At 37.3% G+C, this 23341-nt stretch overlaps 1 protein-coding gene across 4 annotated transcripts in view; it reads right to left on the bottom strand.

The window, feature by feature from the left end:
* The window catches only part of SLC44A5 (solute carrier family 44 member 5), a 207634-nt gene that overhangs the window by 43063 nt on the left and 141230 nt on the right, over positions 1-23341 (bottom strand). For all 4 annotated transcript variants that reach the window (XR_009154163.1, XM_058175362.1, XM_058175363.1 and 1 more), the window contains 2 exons: positions 7653-7726; positions 706-790 (listed from right to left, as the gene is read on the bottom strand). Coding sequence is in view for 2 of the 4 variants with exons in the window: in XM_058175362.1 (XP_058031345.1) it covers positions 706-790; positions 7653-7726 (159 nt within the window). In the remaining 2 variants the exon portion in view is untranslated. The remainder of the gene's footprint in view (positions 1-705; positions 791-7652; positions 7727-23341) is intronic.

Genomic DNA, 23341 nt, shown 5'->3' with positions numbered 1-23341 from the left:
TACATCATTTCAACATATATGACATTATTTTGGGGATAATTTTAGGGTTGGGATAGATATAATTTGCTTTCTACAGGTCTCTAGTTCCCATTTCCATACCAAATCCCAGCAAAAATGGACTAGACATCTTTAATCCTATCCTGTCTAGTGACATAATCATGGCCTCCATTAAGCCTTTGGAAAGGTTGGGAAGCAGAGTTGCAGCCCTGACAACTTAAATGTTTGCCATATGTATCAATTTAAGCAAGCAAGAGAGCATTCTTGCCAGTTTCTGCTTCTGGCATATGATACTGCCTGAATAAAACATGACAAACTTACCGAAATAGGAAGCAGTCAGCTGTGTTTAGAAATTACTTTTCTCCCAGAATGACATAACAATTTCTCACTTGACATCTTATTTAAGCATTCAATTTATGTTGGCTAATCAGACCCAATGCATCTTAGGTTTACAGTCACTTGGATTCATGATGTAACAGTTACATATCTAAGTGACAGACAGTGTCTGGGCTGAGCAGTGACTTGCTTTGAAGTCTGAATTTTTAAAAAAATATAAATCTTAATTGGAATCCCAATTTTAAAAACCCAGTAAATGAAAGCAGAAGCCACCTGCACACTTTCAGTTAAACATCTGCAAAAAATAGGAAATGAGCTAATAGTTCTGGTGCATGTGACAAGGACACAGATGCAAAAGAATTTGGTACTTACTCATTCGGTGTATCTTTTTGACCACAGAACTGCCCATAGCTATCAGTTGGATAGGCAACTTTTCTTGGGTCACCATGTACCCAGGCTGTAAAATGGAGAAGGAAAAAAAGAAAGCATCAAGTCATTTTGGTTGGAATTAAACTTTGCTACTCATTAAAATGCAATTCCTGTCATGAACTGTTTTAACCCCTCCCAATGGACACTTAGAATATTGATGGCTTCTTAAACATTCACCTTTTTTAATGAAAAAATATGGAGGGGATAGATACAAAGCAAAATATCTCTCTCTCCTGCTCCCCCTTTTATATCAGAATGTATCTGGCTGACAGCCAGAAAATGAGGTAATGCACTTAGAAAATGACAGTTATTAAAATGAGGAGAGGGATGCATTACAAAAGCTTTGTTGGAGTAAAGCCATACAGTAGTATTGAGCCAAGCTAAATACACTCAACTGACTTCATGCATACTTCTGAGCTGCCTTCTGTACACAGAATTGTATGAACCAATTAAAATACACTGTCAGATCCCAGTTTATGCAAATCACTTTGACTCTGATCTACTATAATTGCTGCAGTCTCACACTCCTCTTCATTTAATGATGTTAAATGTAGAAAAACTGAAATCAAATCAAGCCAAAATCAAAATCTTCTCCAAGGTCATCAGGATAATAATCGGAAACATAAGGCATGAAAACACCATGCCTTAATCTTTGCAAGCCAAAGGTAAAAGGGACAGTAGAATAGAATAGAATAGAATAGAATAGAATTTTTTATTGGCCAAGTGTGATTGGACACACAAGGAATTTGTCTTGGTGCATATGCTCTCAGTGTACATAAAAGAAAATGTAATGTAATGTAATGTATAACTCCTAATGTAATGCATAACTCCTAATAGCCCAGATTTGTTTTGTACTGGATTAAGGCAGAGTTTTATTTCCTTATTGTTATTTAAATATGAATTTTAAAGCATATTTAATTCTGACTTCGTTTCTACACAGATTTCATTATGTGCAGAATATAACAATATAGTGGTGGTACGTTTATTTTTCTTTCAAATACTGAGAGTTTGCTTTATTTTATATCATATTATGAAGTTTGACACCTGTGAAAAATGGCACTTGTGAAACACTAATGTAGGTCAGGAAATGTATTTAGCAAAATCAAGCAGAAAAGAAAAGAACACACTACTTAATCCAGGTATTGTAATTTTTTTCTTCCACAACAATTAAATAAAGGAGAATTTTTCCTTCCTCAGTTTTGTACAGAAAAACAACATCCATTCAATCATTGTTTTCCTCCATAAAAATTATTGCTTTGAAACCTAATAATTTCAACAATAAACTGTTCTATTAGGTATACGGGAAAGTATTCATACCACAAGCAATTAGTACAAAGATTAAATGGGTTGTAATCAGCTCCCATTACTTGGACTACTTAAAGTTTAATTTAACTGATTGGGCACTTATTATTTATTAGATAGCCATATAGGAACTGTATATTATAAACTGTACTTTAATAACTCTAGAAATAAACATTGCTGAAACTCATAGTTACAGGTAGCCCTCGACTTATAAACATAGTTGGGATCAGAACTTCGGATTGCTAGGTGAGGCGATTGTATAATGAGGTGCTTCCAATTAAAACTTTTTATAACCATTTGTTAAGTGAATCATCCCAGTTGTAAATGAATCACACAGTCATTAAGTGAATTCAACTTCTCTCATTGACTTTGCTTATTGGACGCTAGTTGGGAAGGTCACAAATGGTAATCATATTACCCTGAGATGCTGAAACCATCATGAATACATACCCATGCTCATGCGATGGATACATATTCATAAACTTGCATACATGCTGGTTGCTAAGTAGCAAAATTTTGATCGGATGACCATGGGTATGTTATGATGGTCAGAAATGTGAGGATCAGTTGTATGTTACTTTTTTCAGTGCCATTGTAACTTTGGTCACAAAGCAAATGGTTAAAAGTCAAGGAATGCCAAATATTCAAAAGCCAGAGAAGATTGAAACAGAACATTGAAAGGTTATTATCATAAACCAGTACATTGTCTGTGTCAAGTGTGAAAATCCAATAAGGACCAAATTCTATGCTGAAAATTACAAAACTAAAAGTTCTCAACCAGTATTTTTTCCTATCAGCATAAAGATTCATATTTTAGAAAGGTCCATGAATTTTAGATGATTTGATTCTGAAATGTGGACTTTTCTATTAATTGAACAACAATAAAAACAATAACAAAGCTGGTTGAGAATTTTTTGAGTTCTAGTCAAATGTAAATGCAGGGTCACCCATATCTAATTGTAGTCAAGAGAAAAATCTTTTTTCTCCTGTTCTTCTGTAAAGAGCCAGAAATATATAGATCCTATTGAATCATGAGTAGCCTCAGGCACAACTGTGATTGTGAACTGATTATACTCTATTTTTCCTTTTATACGAGCTTCAATGGACTCTCATGCATTTTGAACAGGACAAGTGTCTGAAGTCTATCCAAAGGTGATCTCATCTCTCGGTTAAAAATAAAGCACATGGGCAAACGTGAAACAAGAAAAGGAACTGTAATTTAAGGAAGAGAGACAGATGTGAATGCTACCAGTTTGTAATGGTAGCAAATATTTCAGATGCAGAATGAGGGACAAAAAAATATCTCTAGGTGTCTCTCTGTGTGAAAGATAATATGCGAACATACAAAAATAGATCTCATTTTGAGTTGCTTTCAGCATCTGTTGGTGTTCGGAAATTTCATTTGATATTTGATGTTCTGTCCTTATAGTTAAGGCAAGCACAATGTGATGTACACGTACACTATTTCAACAGATGCAAAGCTGACCATACTTGTCAGTGACCCAAGCTGTGAAGAAAAGAGAAACAAGCCAAGCATTTCAGTCATTATCTCCATCAATTTTCGACATATTTCCCATACTTTATTATTTGGAGAAACCTCTCATAGAAAACTGCCATGAAATCTTAGCCAGAGGATTAAGAGCGATCTTTTTTTGTAGTAGCAGAAAGTGCAAAGCTGTAGAAACATCTAAAGATACAGCACAATTGCAAGCTTCCAACTGTTTTTGTGCTATCTCTCCCGCTCCCTGCCCAATCATCTGATCACTTCATGATGGCATGCCAGTAACAAAAGTTTTTTTAAAAAAATATATTAAAGAAACTATTTCATAAAGAGGTGATCTACGGTGAAATACAAAAGTAGTGAGGCATGGTTCTAAGAGAATGAAAGTCTTCTTTACAAACAAAAATACAATTGGCAGTTTAATCTCTGCTAGGATTTGCTGCTGCTTTCAACTGAATCATCCCACTGTTTACATTTTTTGCACCAAGGCATGTGAAGCCACTGTGTGGTGAGACCTAGAGCACCTTTGAAATCTAAGTTTCTTCTAAGTTTCTGCTGTGATTGTGAGTGAAATATTTTTATAAGCAACAATAGAATACTGTATTCCAGGACTTGAGGCTTAATGAGTACTTTATTACTTTGTCAAAACTGGGGCCTGTTTCTAACTGTTAGCTACATCATAGCCCGAAATTTGGGAAACTAATACGGCTTTAAAAGATGCTACGAGACATGTCTATAAAAAGTGTAAGTAGGATTTTTTTTTCTAGTAGGCTGCTCAACAAATGAAAGGAAATAATACAATCTCAAACACCAGGATTTATAAATAATGAACTTTGCTTATTATAAGTACAGTGACCATATTTCCTTAAAAAAATAAATAAAGGAGAAATCTGAAAAAGGGAAATAAAGGAGGCTCATAAGGATAAAAAAAAGGAAAGAAAGAGAAAGAGAGAAGGGGAAAGAGAGAGAGACAGAGAGAGGGAAAGAGGGAGGGAAAAAGAGGGAGGGAAAAAGTGAGAGAGAGACAGAGAGAGGGAGGGAAACAGAGCAGAAAAAGAGAGGGGGAAAGAGAGAGAGCCACAGAGAGAGAAAGAGAGAGGGAGGGAGGGAAACAGAGAAAGAGAAAGAGAGAGGGGGAAAGAGAGAGAAGGAAAGTGAGAAATGATATTACAAAAGTTTTTCTTTTTTATTGTTGCTAAACGTAATATTTCAAAAGGACATGGACAGGTTGCTGGGTAGATTGAATGCCACCACATGTTTACTGGACCCGTGCCCCTCCTGGCTGGTGCTGGCCACTCAGGAGGTGACACGAGGCTGGCTCCAGGGGATTACGAGCGCTTCCTTGTTGGAGGGAGTCTTCTGGCCGCCTTGAAAGAGGCGGTGGTGAGGCCCTCCTCAAGAAGCCTTCCTGGACCCGCTGTTTTAGGTAATTATCGTCGGTCTCCAACCCGCTCGCGGCGAAGGTTGTAGAGAGTATGGTGGCATATCAGTTTCCCCTGCACCTGGAGGAAACTGTCTATCTGGACCTGCTCCAGTCCGGCTTCCGGCCCGGTTACAGCACTGAGACGGCTTTGGTCGCAGGATGATCTCTGGAGGGCCAGGATAGGGTTGCTCCTCTGCCCTGGTCCTATTAGACCTCTCAGCGGCTTTCAATACCATCGACCATGGTATCCTGCTGCGCGGTTGGAGGATTGGGAGTGGGAGGCACCGTTTATCGGTGGTTCTCCTCCTATCTCTCCGACCGTCGCAGACGGTGTTGACGGGCAGAGGTCACCCGCGCGCCTCACTTGTGGGTGCCGCAGGGCCGATTCTCTCGCCTTCTGTTCAACATCTATATGAAGCCGCTGGGTGAGATCATCAGTGGCTTCGTGTGAGGTACCAGCTGTACGCTGATGACACCCAGCTGTATTTTTCCACACCGGCCACCCCAATGAAGCTATCGAAGTGCTGTCCCGGTGTTTGGAAGCCGTACGGGTCTGGATGGGGAGAAACAGGCTCAAGCTCAATCCCTCCAAGACAGAGTGGCTGTGGATGCCGGCATCCTGGTACAGTCAGCTGAGTCCGCGGCTGACTGTCGGGAGCGAGTCATTGGCCCCAATGGAGAGGGTGCGCAACTTGGGCGTTCTCCTGGATGAACGGCTGTCTTTTGAAGACCACTTGATGGCCGTCTCCAGGAGAGCTTTCCACCAGGTTCGCCTGGTGTGCCAGTTGCGCCCCTTTCTAGACCGGGATGCCTTGTGCACAGTCACTCACGCCCTTGTGACGTCTCGTCTGGACTACTGCAATGCTCTCTACATGGGGCTCCCCTTGAAGGGCATCCGGAGGCTACAGTTAGTCCAGAATGCAGCTGCGCGGGTGATAGAGGGAGCCCCTCGTGGCTCCCGAGTGACACCTATCCTGCGCAGGCTGCACTGGCTACCTGTGGCCTTCCGGGTGCGCTTCAAGGTGTTGGTGAACGTCTTTAAAGCGCTCCATGGCATAGGGCTGGGTTACTTACGGGACCGCCTGCTTCTACCGAATACCTCTCACCGACCCGTGCGCTCTCACAGAGAGGGACTCCTCAGGGTGGCGTCGGCGCGACAGTGTCGTCTGGCGGCGCCCAGGAAGGGCCTTCTCTGTGGGGCTCCCGCCTCTGGAACGAACTCCCCAGGACTTCGTCAACTTCCGGACCTCCGAACCTTTCATGAGCTTAAAACTCACTTATTCATCTGCGCTGGACTGGGTTAGTTTTTTAAGTCTATGGGTTTTTAATGGGTTTTTATTTTAAATTTTTAATTGTGGCCAATTTAATAAGTTTTTTAATTGTATTTTAATCGTATTTATTGTGTATTGTGTATTTTTACCTGGCTGTGAACCGCCCTGAGTCCTTCGGGAGAAGGGCGGTATACAAATTTAAATAATAATAAATAAATAAATAAATAAAACCAGGAAAAAAAATGAAGGGGCATAAAAGTGCATTTTCTTAGAACAATTAGCTGAACTCTGCCTTGTAATAAAACTTCAGTATTCAGGTTAAATTGCTGGGTTTTGGGTTGCAGTTTGGGCACTCAGTCTCTAAAAGGTTCGCCATCACTGTACTATGGGAAACCAATGATGGACAGACATGAATTCCCAGTAAATTTATCCCAAATGAAGATGCTGAAAGACAAAACTTTTGTATACAGGTAGTCTTCAACTAATGAGCACAACTGAGCCCAAAATGTCTGTTGCTAAGTGAGACATTTGTTAGTGAATTTTGCCCCATTTTACACGCTTTCTTGCCACAGTTGTTAAATAAATCGCTGCAATTGTTAAGTTAGTGACAAGTGAATCTGGCTTCCCCGTTGACTGCTTACCAGAAGGTCACAAAAGGTGATCACATGACCTGGGACACTGCAAATGTCATAAACATGAGTCAGCTGCTAAGCATCTGAATTTTGATCATATGACCATGGGGATGCTGCAACGGTTATGAAAGTGAAAAAATGTCTCTTTTTTCAGAGCCATTGTAACTTCAAATGGTCACTAAATGAATTGTTGTAAATTGAGGACTCCTTGTAAAACCTCTTAAGAAATAATCGGTTGTGTTACTTGATCAGATTCTCGTTAATATCATTAAGCTAACTCTTATTTCTGACCTTATTTCTCCCACCATGACTGAAATTTGGTGGTAACTACAAATAGTAGCAGGATGATTTTCTGAGGCAAAATCAAATCAAATTCACTAAATCACTGAGAGACTTAATAAACCTTTTTTACACACACACACACAACTTTTCACATTTCTTAGTGATACAATAATTTCTAACATTTTCCTTTTACAATTACAGTTTTATACAATTATAGCATAATCGAACCATAGCAATTTTACCTGTATTGTTTCATCCTGACTTTTTTTTAAAAAAAAATATCAGTTCACCTATCATTTTGATGTAATTACCATTGTTAATTAATGTAAATATACATTCCATAATTTGTTTCCAATAAATATTTTAAACGAAAATAGCTCTCTTTAACTGGCATGTCTACTTAATGAAAAACAACATTTATTCAAATAGCATGTAAAGAACTACTTTCTAATGAACTTTTATCCATGAATATTACTTACCCACAATTCCTAATGCAATGTAACCCAGGATGACAACAACGAAGATCCCACAACACAATACATCTGTGCAATGCCTGAAGAAAGAACATACCAAAATTACAATACATTTGTGGCCCAACGCAAGCATCTCTTTTGGCACAATATAGACACAGAGTGCATCAGCTCAGCACCCATCTACTATGTGTTACTTTTCTTCCAAGTTCCATTTCAAAGCCACCTGTTTGCTTTCTGCCAATGGTTTCCATTCCAGAAATAATCATTCAAGACATCAATTAAATATTTAGTATGAATTGTCACACTTCAATATGCTTGGTTCTACAAAAGAGTTGCTTCCATCAAGAATTTGTTTACAGAAATCCACTGGCCAGCTGGGTGATTTTCGGCCAGTCACTTTCTTTCAGAACAACTTATCTTTCAGAACAACAATGGGCTTGTTGTGGGGAAAACAGATTATTGTTATTGTTGTTGTTGTTGTTGTTGTTGTTGTTGTTGTTGTTGTTGTTATTATTATTATTATTATTATTATTATTATTATTTGATATTACTGTATCAGGAGATACCAAAGTCGGGGAAAAAGAAGAAAAAAAATCACAAAATATCACGACCTGGCCTACATGTATATCACCACCTAATTCGCACCCAGTGACTAAGTGTATCAAACTTAATATAGCTACATGATTATGGATGAAACATGTAACAGTGAAAGTCATTGTCATCGGGGCATTTGGTACCATGTCCAAGAATTTTACAAAATACATCAAGAAATTGCAGGTTCCTGCAGTAACACCAGCAGAACTGCAAAAAACTGTGCTATTTGGAGCATCATACATTTTAAGACCATACTTGATACCTAGGATATAACCCGCATCAACCATCAGCGCCAGTCAATGATATTTGTGATACATTTTTAAATGTTCAGTTGACTGAGTTTCATGTTTAATTACTAAAAAATAATAATAATATAACTCAATGAAGTATTTTGGATGTTCGCCTCTGAATTATTTATAAAAATATGACAAAATGAAGAAAGAAAAAGAAAGAAGGAAAGGAAAGGAAAGGAAAGGAAAGGAAAGGAAGGAAGGAAGGAAGGAAGGAAGGAAGGAAGGAAGGAAGGAAGGAAGGAAGGAAAGAGAGAGGGGGGGAGGGAGGGAGAGAGAAAGAGAAAGCAAGCAAGCAAGCAAGCAAGCAGTGTATGTGGCTTAAAAATAGTATGTTCCTTTCTTAATAATGGAGGAAGAGATGTTTCAACTAGATTTTTAAAAGGGCTAGGATATTCAGTGCTGTAGGGATTTTGAATCAAATTCCCAATCTTTAGGGACCTTCCAAATAGATTCTTATGTACTGTGGGGACTATAAGTAGGACTATCTGTGCATCTGGAAATGCTTGTGTATATATCTTGCTCTGTTTGGATACTAGCTATATTAAGTTTGATACACTTAGTCACTGGGTGCGAATTAGGTGGTGATATACATTTGATGAATAAACAAATAAGTTATAATGATAGAAAGTTATAGTGTTATTCCAGCCAAAACGTTAACTCAGCTGGGCTAAGTCAATATTTATCTAATTTACAATCTATCACCAAACCTTGTATATTTCAATTCTTGTCGACCAGAATTTGCATATCATATGCATTATGTAATAACTACTATCAAGACAATTTTTGTTCATGAAAGGGTTTCTGAAGATCAAAGTTCACAGGAAGTATTTTCATAGCCTTTCAGAGCACCTTCAAAAATATTCTTTTCAATCAATCCTTTCTCATGTCAGGATATGACAATTGAGCAAGAAAGATTGGATGAGGTAATGACATGGGATATAATAGATTATTTACTATTACCTTCAGAGGAAATATGATCTCTCAATAAGGCTGTGGCAGAATAGCATGCTTACATAGTTCACTAATCATGCTAAAAGCATATTTAAGGTAAATCTGCGTTGGGAGGAAGGGAAATATTGTATGATCAGAATTACTGATGAAACAAATGAGCCAAGGAAACTGACAAGAATAGAAAGGTGACAGAATAAAATCAGCAAAGGGTGAACAGCACCATTATATGAACTAAATTTAGAAACCTCACAGATTTATTGAACAGGTAGTCCTCGACCTATGACCATGATTGAACCCAAAAATTATGTTGCTATGTGACACATTTATTAAGTGAGTTTTGTCCAGGGTGAAATGTAAAATTTGTTACTACCAGTTCTGTGGGGCGTGGCTTGGTGGGGTGGGGTGGATAATGTGACTGGATGGGCGTGGCCAACTTTTTTTTTTAACTTTTAAAAGCATTTTTTCTACAACCTTTTCAGCCAAAGAGGTTGTAGAAAAAATTCTTTTAAAAGGCTCCTCTGATTGCCTGATCATCAGAGGCTTTTCTTTTCTTTTAAAAGCATTTTTTTTGCCTTTAAAAGAAAAAAAAAGCCTCTGACAATCAGGCAACACAGCTGGAATCGTCAGAGGAGCCTTTCAAAAGAATTTTTTCTACAACCTCTTCGGTTGAAGAGGTTTTAAAAGTCTCTGACGATCCCAGCTGAGCCGCGCGATCATCAATATTTCTGATCTATTACACTATACAACATCATACACTGCACACTTTCCAAGAACTACTTATACACTACAGAAGCCCTTTTCTTGTCACAACTCTTCTGTTATATGCTTCCAAGGCATTCCTCTCTTAACAAATCTACAGAACAGCTATACTGAATAAGAACAGTCTGACAATAAATTGAAAAAATCAAGTAAGTTTAAAGATCTGTGCCTCATTTTAGTTTTCTTCTGAATGATGAAATTTAGGAAGTTGCTAAGACAATCAGATTTTGCTTCCAGAATATGCTTAGTTTCTGATCAAATTCAAGGGAAAGCTTACACTTTATCACTTAAACCATTTATGTTGAGTATAATGCAAAATTTATTCAACGTTATTCAATCAGTATTGACTGTATATACAATTAGTACCGTGACAATCATCTGCAGATGGAAGAGACTGTGTTCACAGTTTTTAGTTACTAGTAGTATTAAATATTAAACCCACGCAGTAAGACTAATATGGAAAGTCTGAATTCTGTGTAAACCTTGCATGGTAAATGAAGATTAAATTCCCCATGGAGCATTGAACTGAACTATAATAAATTCTAAATCAGCAAAATGTTAGATCATGCCATGTTAGTAATTGTATATTCTATATTTTGATAGTTGAATAATTCCTTGACCTTTTAGTTCTGCTGAAAGGTGTTTGCATTATGAATCCTAATCTAATAAGCAATGTGTAGTTATGGCTTGATAGCATATATTAAATGCATTTTGGTAGCTTAAAGAAATATGTTTTCTGCTTGGTTTAAAAGAAAAATCTATCCACAAACTTGTCAGGAACCATAATTCAGTTTAAATGCATGGATGTGCTTCTTTTCTAGAGTTTCAAGGAAAACAAACAACCATATTATTTATTTTACTTATATATTCAAGTTCTATGGCCACCCAATTCAACACTGTTGCAGGAGAATCAAGAAAGGCTTGGTTTCTATTAAAATCATACAGAGGCATATTTAAGAAGATGGATTTATAGGCATAAATGATACAATGTTTAGGGCACTGTAGAAAGAAGGGAGGGAGGGAGGGAGGGAGGAAGGAAGGAAAAAATAAAATGATTAAGACAATGAAAGAATCATGAAAAATATTTATTCATTTATTTATTTTCTTACTCCACTTATTTTTTTATATTCCCATAATCACCAAGCCATATGATCTTTTTAATTTTCATCTTACACTTACTTTTGACATTCTCACTATCAACACCCAAGATACATTAACATTATACAAGAGAATAAAAGATGATTTCATGAACTGCAAACACAATAACCACCCGTAAAGAGTGCAAAGAATCTTGGGATGTGTCTTTCAAGTTGAAGCTTCATAAAATAAAAATAAAAAACCTTCCAAACAGAAATGTCCTTGGAGAGATGTGAACAAAGCCATTTGACCACCAAGGTAAAGTGAGGCAGCCTCGTGAGAAATATGAAAGACAAGAAACAATTAAAAGAAAGGACAAAGGGGAGGCTTTTAGGGAAATTGTGAAATCAAAGGCAATGAAAAGTGTTCACTGCAATTACAGAATATGTCAGTATGGAGAGATAGAAAGAAGTACAAAGCCTTTCGTTAGAATGTCTTAATTTTTTTTTTATGAGTTAGGATCATCAGAGAATCACGTACTCTCTCCTACTGTTAGAATTCTTAGAAGGGAGGAATTATACTTGGTTTCAATATGGACAGTTAAAGGCTAGATGGAAAGAAGATCAGAAAATTGGTATTATTCAAAATGAAGAAAATTTGGTTAAACAAATTAGAAATCAAACCCAGGGGCATATAAAGAGATTGTATACTGTGTTGATAGAAATAGATTCTGAAAGAGATTTAATAAAGGATTGTATGATAAAATGGGCACAGAATATTCAAGAACCAATAATGTTGGAAACATGGGAAAAAATTTGGGTTAGAAATGTTAAATTTACGCAAGCGCAGAATTTAAGGGAAAATTTTTATAAGATGTTTTACAGATGGCATTTAGATCCTAAGAAATTATCATGTATGTATCCAGATATGCAAGCGAAATGTTGGAGATGTAATGGTGATGATGCTACATATTTTCATGTATGGTGGACTTGTAAGAAAATTAAGTCTTTTTGGATAAGAATCTGGTGGATTATGCAGAATGTTCTGAAGAAGAAGATAAAGTTCTTACCGCTATTTTTTCTTTTGGGAATAACAACGGACTGTACAGTGAGTGAGACTAAGTTGATTTTGAACTTAATAACAGCAGCAAGACTGTTGATTGGACAATATTGGAAGAAAAAAGAATTACCCACAATAGAAGAATGGATATTGAAAGTTTCCAATTTGGCTGAGATGGCTAAAATTTCAGCCTTCTTGAAAGACAGTACTCAAGAAAAATATTTAAATGAATGGAAGAACTGGATTGATTATATTCAAAATAGATATCAGATTAAGAAATTTCGGATTGCCTTTGAATGAAGGATGTTATTTTGATTTTAATGGAAGAAGTCAGGTTATGTGAGAGAAGGATTATAATTGTGTTAGATTTTAAAAATTTAATGTATGACTGTTTGTTTAAGGAACTATACCTTGTGTTTGCTCCGGGAAGTCGGGGAGGGGTTTTGGAGGAGGGGAAGGTGGGGGAGGGGGAAAAATTTAATTGTTGTTCTAAAACTTTTTTAATAAAAAAAAAAAAAGAATTCTTCCATTTCCATACCCGTTCCACTACTGGTATGATATGAAAAACTAGGCACAATTAACAAACTAAGATTTCATTGCATAGTTCATTAAAGATAAACCAGCAATGAAATGCAGGATGAATGAAGGTCTCTGACATTGTTAGGGTAGAAAAGTCTGTGTTTCATATGAGTTCAGATGCTGAGGTCACAATCCAATTTGGAAAAATTCCAAGTGATAATGAATAGGAGCACTTAAACTCTTCAAATTCTCTTATACTCATTAAGGATTACTTTAGCTTTATTTCCCCCTTTTTGATCTAGCTGGAAAAGATTACTCTTCTAGGAGCTCATGCTCTTGATCCCATCATTTTCAGTCACTAAAACTACTGAATTCACCAATTAATATAAATAAAGATTAAATGCATTGAGCAGCTGCTTCTAAGTTAGATCACACTACTCACTTGATACCTGCAGAGTAACTGAACTGCACTTTTTTAATTTTAATCTGATTCAGACAGTTATTGTGTTTATTTAAAAATTGCAAAATATAAAAGGTTATTCCTTCCTTAACTGCTGGTTTGAAGAAGGCAATGTAGAGCAAGCACTATTAGGAACACTACAACAGAAGCCGTAACCAAGAAACAACATGTATGATTTCAACTCTGTTGTGTTTTTGCAAATCTTTGAAGACCTAGTACAGTTGGATGTACTAGATGATTGGATGTTCATACAGAACATCCAACTATCTGTCATCCAAAACTAGGTACACACGCCCTTACTTCCTCAATACCAACCACTACTGACCTTAAATGCAAACTAATAAACGCAAGAAGCATCGTAAACAAAATGCCCAAACTTCTCTCCCTGACTCCATTATCACAGTAAGAGAATATCACGTTTACCGGTCTGATCGTGAAACCCACAGAGGTGGTGGAATAGCTATCTTCTACAAAAAGTCACTAAACCTAAAAAATATTCAAGTTGCACATGAACTCACTCTTCCGGAAACTATCATCTGCGAATGGCCCTTAAACATCACGCTTCACTTTTTACTATGTTACAGAACTTCTGACTACAACATCACACATGTGAACAAATTAATGACACTACTAACATGGGCAGCTTCTTGCCCTTACCCTCTCATCTTTTTGGGTGACCTCAATCTACTTCTTATTAATTTGACAATAAACTAATGTACAACTGAACCCATTCATACAACCCTATACAATGCTGTTACTAATCTAGGTCTAGATCAACTAGTAACTAACAACACTAGACTCAACAACTGCCTCGACCTCATCTTCTGCAACAGCTTAAACTCAATTTATGGACTACAAATAAAAGAACCCTTTTCCAACAGTGACCACAGCATGATAGACTTTTGTCTCAATATATGCCCTTACAAAAATCACCATAATAATGGGATACCCAACTACAACTTCAAAAAAGCCAACTATGATCTCATAGACACTGACCTCTCATCTCTTGATTGGAAAATTCTATTCTCTAAGTGTAACACTGCCGCAGACTATTATAATATTTTTTTTGCTTGAAGTCAATAGAGTTATTAAACTATATGTACCACTAATCACCACCAAAAACAGGAAAAACAAATTACCTATATCAATAAGAAAGCTCCAATCCCCCCAAAAAATCCCTCTGGCAAAAAAACAAAACTGGCTATCTAGCTAACTCTAAAAGCCGCTACAAAAATATATGCCACCAAATAAAGACTGAATGCACCAATTACCACATCAAACAAGAAGAAAACCTTCTGCACATGAAATCCAATCACGCCTTCTAAATTTTTTAAACAACAAACTTAAAGACTTGAGATCCATCCCACCCCTAAAAGGATCTAACGGTAAAGAATGCAATGATGAAGCAGTTAAAGCAAACCTCTTTAACACATTCTTTGGCTCAGTCTTTATAAACAGCAATGGCTCATGCCCAACATTCCCTAGTCGTACCACTAATGACTGCAATGATCTAACACAAATAGATTTCACAGAAGATAATGTTGAAAAGGCACTACGTAGACTGAAATCATCTCTATCTATTGGACCTGATGGACTATGTGCGTACTTTTTAAAAAAGCTTTCCACTGTTATAGCAGAATCCCTAACCATAATCTTTGAAAAATCTTTCAGGACCAGCTCCCTACCCAACCTATGGTCACTAGCCACAGTCATCCCTATCTTCAAAAAGGGAGACCCCAGCCTAGTTGAAAATTACAAACCAATCTCTTTATGCTACGTCACCTGCAAAGTCATGGAATCAATCATCAACCAATCCATTACCCTCCACTTAGAAACAAACAACCTACTCTCTAATAAACAATTTGGTTTCAGAAAAAAATTATCCTTAATCTACAACTTTTACACTGCAAAAACATATGGACTACAAATCTTGATCAGGGCAAAGCAATAGATGCAATTTCTGTAAAGCCTTTGATTCAGTGGTACATGACAAACTACTTCTAAAACTAAAATCCTACGGCATCTCTGGACTCCTCCATAATTGGATAACTGCGTTCCTGTCAAACAGACAACAAATGGTCAAAATAGGGAGCACCTTATCAACTCCTGCATCTGTTAATAGTGGCGTCCCCCAAGGAAGCATTCTAGGACCAACACCTTTCATACTATACATAAATGACCTTTGTGATCATATTATAAATAATTGCATTATCTTTGCCGATGATGTTAAACTATTTAACACTACCACAATGCTGCTACCCTTCAAAACGACCTTGACTTTGTGTTGGAATGGTCAAAAAATTGGCAACTCCAAATCTCAACCAACAAATGCTCTGTCTTACACATTGGCAAAAAGAATCAGAACACAAAATACAAGCTAAGTGAACATGACCTTGTAGATGACCCGCACTCTGTCAAGGACCTTGGAGTACTCATATCTAATGATCTAAGTGCCAAAGGCCACTGTAACAATATCGCCAAAAAGACATTAAGGGTTGTAAACCTAATCTTGCAGAGCTTCTTCTCCGGTAATATTACACTACTAACTAAAGCATACAAAACATTTGCTAGACCAATTCCTGAATACAGCTCATCTGTCTGGAACCTGCACTGCATGTTGTTAGTTGCGAAGTCATGTCCGACCCATTACAACCCCATGGACAACGTTCCTCCAGACCTTCCTATCCTCTACCATCCTCTGGAGTCCATTTAAGCTCATGCCTACTGCTTCAGTGACTCCATCCAGCCACCTTATTTTCTGTTGTCCCGTTCTTCTTTTGCCCTCAATCTTTCCCAGCATTAGGCTCTTCTCCAGTGAGTCCTTCCTTCTCATTAGGTGGCCAAAGTATTTCAGTTTCATCTTTAGGATCTGGCCTTCTAAAGAGCAGTCAGGCTTGATCTCCTCTATGACTGATTTGTTTGTTCGCCTTGCAGGAGTCTTCTCCAGCACCAGAGTTCAAAAGCCTCAATTCTTTGGCGCTCAGCCTTTCTTACGGTCCAACTTTCACAACCATACATTGCAACTGGGAAAACCATAGCCTTTACTATACACACTTCTGTTGGCAGGGTGATGTGTCTGCTTTTTTAGTACGCTGTCTAGATTTGCCATAGCTTTCCTCCCCAGGAGCAAGTGTCTTTTAATTTTTTGGCTGCAGTCCCCATCTGCGGTGATCTTGGAGCCCAGGAAAATAAAATCTGTCACTACCTCCATTTCTTCCCCATATATCTGCCAGGAATTGAGTGGGCCGGATGCCATGAACTTAGTTTTCTTAATGTTGAGTTTCAAGCCAACTTTTGCACTCTCTTCCTTCACCTGCATCAAGAGGCTTTTTAGTTCCTCTTCGCTTTCTGCCATTAGAGTGGTATCATCTGCATATCTGAGGTTGTTGGTATTTCTCCCAGCAATCTTAATTCCAATTTTTGATTCATCCAGTCCTGCCTTTCTCATGATGTGCTCTGCATATAAGTTAAATAGCCACTGCATATCAAACATTAATACAATTGAGCACGTCCAGAAATATTTCACAAGAAGAGTCCTCCACTCCTCTGCTCGCAACAAACTATCTTATGCCACCAGACTTGAAATTCTGGGTTTAGAAAATTTAAAACTACGCTGCCTTTGGTATGACCTAAATGTCAAGGTTCCAGAAAAACCTCTTCTGCATAAAGAAAACTCAGAAGCCATGGTCTTTAAGAGTCCTTTACTTTAAGAGTTAGCATGAGGAAACTGGCACACGATGAGTGAAATTCCAAAACTGAATTTCCGGATTCTTTTCCCCAGTTATACAAACCCCAAGAGTCCCACCCCCCTGACCCCTTTGATGGTCACATGGTCCCACGTTCTCCCAGTTCATTCGAATATCTTCTTGCAGATGTGACCACCATCCGACCTTGACCGTCTGAAGAATGTTACCATACCCCTCAGCCCCCCTTCTTCCCCTCAGGGGAAAAATGTGGCAGCATCTGGAAACCTAAAGTCTAATATGGTTTCCAGGCCTGATACTAAGCATAACTCATAAAATCATCTGCTACAATGTCCTACCTATCAATAACTACTTCAGCTTCAACCACAACAATACATGATCACACAATAGATAAAAACTTAAAGTGAACCACTCCGAACTTGATTGCAGAAAATATGACTTCAGTACAGAGTTGTTAATGCCTGGAATGCACTACCAGATTCTGCAGTCTCATCCACAAACCCCAAAAACTTTAACTTAAGACTGTCAACTGTTGACCTTACCCCATTCCTAAGAGGTCTGTAAGGGGCGTGCAGAAGAGCACCAGCGTCCTTGTCCTAATGTTCTCTTTAATTGTATTCACTTTATGTATTCAATTCATGCTTATACATATATATTATCTAATATGTACTCAACAAAAAATAAATAAATAAATAAATAAATAAATAAATAAATAAATAAATAAATAAAAAAAAATAGTTCTTTTATCACATCCTGGGGCAGAATAGTTTGTGATTCAAACCTTTTTATTATTATTATTTATGTTTTATTATTGTTATTGAGTCTTCTTCACTCTATGCACGATAAGATGGATTGTTTAATTTTATTATTGTGTTCATTATAACACTAATAGGTAAGTCACCTAGAGCTGTTTTTGTGATTGATGTAAGTTAGCTGCATCGTTACAATTGATGATGATTAATTGCAAGTTAAATAAATACTGTAATAGCATGTGAATTGCATGCTGACGGTCTCTATTGTAATCTATATAGCTCTTCTCTGGCTAAGAAAATTGCCTTTCCAAAATCCTAAAAAAATAGGATCTTAATGCAGGTAGTTCTTGTTTAATAACCATAATTGGGTAGCCCTCAACTTATAATCATTTATTTAGTGACAAATGTCACTAAGCATTTAAATTGTTTAGTTCAAAGTTACAATAGCACTGAAAAAAGTGCCTAATGACCATTTTTGATGTGACCGTTGCAGCATCCCTGTGGTCATGATCAAAATTTGGAAGCTTGACAACTGGCACATATTTATGATGGCTGAACTGTCCCAGGGCCATGAGATCACCTTTTGTGACCTTCTGATAAGCAAAGTCAATGGGGAAGCCAGATTCATTTAACAACCGTGTTACTAACTTAACTGCAGTGATTCACTTAACAACTGTAGCAAGAAAGGTTATAACTGTCTTGCTTAGCAATAGAAATTTTGGGCTCAATTGTGGTCATAGTTTGAGGACTATCTTGGACCGGGTTATTTACGGGACCGCCTACTGCCACCAATAGCCTCCCATCGACCTGTGCGCTCCCACAGGGAGGGCCTTCTCTGTGGGGGTTCCGGCCCTCTGGAATGAGCTGCCTCCAGGGCTTCGTCAACTTCCCGACCTCCAGACCTTTCGCCGTGAGCTGAAGACACTTTTGTTCCATCGCGCAGGGCTAGCCTAAATGCAGTTTTAAATGGTTTTTTTAAATTTTTATTTTAGCTTTTCTATGCCATATATTGAATCAGTTTTTTATATTGTTTTTAACCTGTATTATATGTATTTTTATTGGCTGTAAACCGCCCTGAGTCCTTAAATTGAATAAATAAATAAATAAATAAATAAATATCTGCATTATGTATGTTCACTGCTGTTGTGGCCCGCCAGCAACCAGCAGAGCTGGCAACAGACTAAGACAGTGAGGAGGTTGGGGAGGAACATGGGCCAGTCCTAGAGTCTAAGGAAGGCTCTGATGAGTGCTCTGCGTCAGAGGCAGAGATGAGGCCAGAGCCATCCGACAGTTATCAGCTACCTTTGGAATCGGAGGTAAGTGGGCTGAAGAACAGATGGAGCCTATTCCCGATGTGCGCATGAGCAGAGTTGTCGGGAGAAGGGAACAATTAAGGAACAGAGGTTGACTTGAGAGTAAAAGCACAAGAGTAAAAGCTGAATGGGTTCCTCCCATAGGAAATAAATAAATAGGAGCAAAAGGGGAGTGGTGTTTGCAGGAGAATATTAGTTCATTATTTGTGTTAAGATTGGCTTATCTGAGTTGTGCCTCACAGAGCCACCTTGCAAAGTATTTCCTTATACAGTGTTGCGTCAAGAAGCTATCGGCCTGGCAACTATCCAAGGACTGATAAAGTTTGTGTTTGCAATTCACATTTGAAAGACTGTTTGCTGGACTTTGCTGGGCATGAATGCTAGGAATTCACATTAGCCAAATAAAAAGGGTTTTTTTCGGGACAAGGAGTCTGTGTCGTACTTTGGTGAAAGCTAGGTCAGAACAACTGCTTTGAGTTGTGCTTTATATATACATACACATATCTCTGTCGTATCTATCTATCTGTCTATCTATCTATCTAGCTAGCTATCTTATTGAATTGCTACAATATCTGGTTTTCCAAGTAATATCCTCTGTCATTTAATGGTGCACAGAAGGACCAAGAGCTAAATAGGCAAGTCATGATACAATGGAAATATGAGGTTTCTGAGACAAACTGCAGTGCACAAGTATTTTGTACATTTTTTCAATTTGCTACGGGTGTAGGAGATATTTGTGTTGTACATGGAATCACAATCTCCAGCAGGGAATAAGAAACCTTTGTAAATTGGGAAGGAAATATTATAATATTATAAAAGAGTTCTTTGTCCAGCAAGTATTATAATCAAAATAATAGCAGCAGCAGTGAAAAAACTCATTCCTAACCAATTTTTCCACTTTAACATATTATGCCTTTTCTTTCCCATGTTATTATTAGTAAGCTATTAAAACATTAAAATGGCATTTTAAATATTCGATATTTTTATATAGTCATACCAAGAGTTATCTAAACTCCTTGGAGAGCAATAGCTTAATCTGTTTTCCCATGTGCCTGCTCTTCCCATTTGTGTTATCTATTGGAAACACAAAGGCCAATAAGTAAGGCTGAGTTTATTTTACAAAGCTTAAATATGAAAGCAGGGAAGAAAATGATTGTTTCTTAACTTGTGAAATGAGAGGTCTTATTACAGCCCAACAGATCAAGAAATATAATTAAGAAAGGCAGAAGCCTTGCCGCAATCATGGGAAAAACCAACTTTCTGAATTGTTTCAACATTCCAGGTGGGAAAAAGAAGAAAATTACTGAATCATTTGGCTTTTCCCCTGACTAAAAAATTAATATCTTGCGATGGATTAATTTAAAACTGATCTCTTTTGCCACCCAATTATAATTTTAAAAAATATTGACATCATCTTACAAAATTCTTGATGTTCGCAAACAGAAAATATTGATGAAAAAGTACAATAACAAGCTTATGATAGGTGACTTTGGCTAATATAAATGTGGTTTTTTTGGTTGCAGTTCAGTAATATGGTCAACAATGATAGATGGTTTGTTCTGTCATTTAACATCTGAAAGCCCATAGGTTTCTCAATCTCATGACTACACCTAGAACTTCATGAAGTAAAATCTGGTTAGTGCTTCAATGTAGGTATTCTTTGACTTGCCACAGTTCATTTAATGACTGTTTGAAGTTACAATGGCACTGCAAACAGTGACTTATGACTGTTTTTCACATTTATTACTATTGTGGCATCATGTGTTCAAAATCCAGATGCTTATCAACTAACTTAAATAGATGATAGACGATAGCGTCCCAGTGAAAGTACGCAAAACAGTCAAAAATCACTTTTTTCAATGTTGCTGTAACTTCAAACAGTCAGTAAATAGATGGCTGTAACTACTATCTTGCGTAGCAATGGAAATTTTAATTGTGGTCATAAGTCAAGGACTACCAGTACTCTACATTGACCATTCCTTTTAAATGCCCAAGGAATGGATTCATTCTATTACCACTGTCAGTTACAACAAGAAGAAATGGCTGTTCTGTCAAATTGTTGGTCTATCAGTTTTCCTAAGTACTATGGGCAAATTATATGCCGCCGGGTATAAGCATGGGAAATGAACTGACTGGTTGTCAAGATAAAAGTGTTTACAGACAAAGAAGCAGAATTTAAGGCAGAATGGTCAATGTTTGACCATCATATTGTCCTGCATCATTTGGCAGAAAAGTAGTCTGGTGCCTTTATTGATTTAAAGGTGTTTTTTGATTTCTTGACAGAAGCTATGGGAGAAATGGTCAGTCTCTCATATAGCCTGTCAGTTTATTTCACATAATTATGATTCTGCAGGAAAATGCTTTCATGCAGGACATATGTTTCATCTTCAGAGATCTTTCTGCTTCAATACCCATGAAAAAGAGTTAAGCAAAGACGTATCTTGGCACTCCTATGTTTCAATTTTGATATCAATTCTGTAACTCAAGACTTGTCAAAAAATAAATTTTGAGTTATCTCCAAAACTGGCAGAGAAACTTTCCTAAGCTATTATTGAAAAGAAGCTTTTTTCAGAAAACTTTTACCTCAGCCATCTAAACATCTTCCTCCTGCACAGGATTTATTTAGATTTACGTAGATAGCTTTCCATCTTATGGCCAACTTTGGGTGGCTTCCAAAAAGTTTATAAAAAGTTTAAACAGCGTAATGGCTATAGTAAAACTATAAAACTAAACATATTGAAAACATTAAAAACAACAAAAACATATCACTATATCAAATGTCTGATGCACAGTCACCTAGTCTTATCTTAGCAAAAGCCAGTTCTTCAAGACTAGTAGGGAAGAGGTCTCTGAACTTCAGTGTCCCGCATAGGACAGGAGCTGCCATAAAAAAGTCATGCTTCCTAGCTCTCATCAGAGGGCAATATTTCAGGGGGGTGGATGGGAAATAGTAGCTTGCCCATCCTTATCTGACTGATAGAAGGATAGTTTTCTACTTTACTACTTACAGTTTTAGAAGAGAAGCATAATGATATCCCTCAGGAAAAAGCAAAAAGGGAAAATCAATCTCATGTGTTTGTCCATTTGATTAAGTCTTCTCTCTAGCTTTATGCTTTTCTTCTTACAGATGACCAAAAATGCATTCTTTCTATTAGCTGATATGTCCAAGAAATCAATAGAAGGTTCGCTAAGTTTTGCTGAACTATGGATGTAAGGGTTTATTAGTCTAGTTCTGTCACCGTAAATTTGGAAGATATATAAGCTGTCTAGATATGAATAGTTTACTTTGTCTATAATAGTGATCAAATAATTTTATGTTGTTCTTTTTTAATAATTTTTATCTGAGTATGGTGGAAAATTGATCTCTGACTTTAAAAAAAATATTATCGCTATAATATAAACTATTACAATAATATAAACAATATTTTTTTTTGTTTACATTTATACCCCGCCCTTCTCCGAAGACTCAGGGCGGCTTACAATGTATAAGGCAATAGTCTCAATGTATAAGGCAATATTGTATGATGCTGATCCCTGTTTTATTTCTGACTACACAGAAGTACTGCTCCACTAAAAAAAAATCATTTGTACTATATTCTCAATAATATATTTCTAATAAAAAGTTTCATGATTTTGAATAAGCCATATAGGGGCAACTTGTTTTAAGGGTGTTACTTAGCATGTACACAATAATTCATTAATTTGCTTAAAATGTCCACAGCCTCTGCTTCTTAAAGCAGCTTATGAACATAACTGCAATTATATTAACATTTTAAAAAACACTTAAATATAGAATAAATGATGCAAGACAATATAAGCCAATATACCGTATATACTCGAATATAAGCCGATCCGAGTATAAGCCGAGGTCCCCAATTTTACCCCCAAAACTGGGGTAAACTGGGGACTCGAGTATAAGCCGAGGGTGGGAAATGAGGCACCTACCGGTTGGGGAAACCCTCCCTCCCTCAGCTGAGAAGGCTGGCTCCCCGCCCGCCCTCTCACTGCACCGGCAGGGCTTCCCAGCCGTCCGGTAAAGTGTGAAAAAGAAAAGAAAAAACTCAGTATAAGCCGTATATACTCGAGTATAAGCCGAGGGCTTAAAAAAAAAACTCAGTATAAGCCGTATATACTCGAGTATAAGCCGTATATACTCGAGTATAAGCCGTATATACTCGAGTATAAGCCAATATAATCAAACTACTATGATTACA

Source organism: Ahaetulla prasina, chromosome 3 (assembly GCF_028640845.1).
Source record: "Ahaetulla prasina isolate Xishuangbanna chromosome 3, ASM2864084v1, whole genome shotgun sequence".
Classification (NCBI taxonomy): domain Eukaryota; kingdom Metazoa; phylum Chordata; class Lepidosauria; order Squamata; family Colubridae; genus Ahaetulla; species Ahaetulla prasina.
The sequence above is the reverse complement of the archived record's forward strand: the minus strand, read 5'-3'. Positions and strand labels throughout refer to the sequence as shown.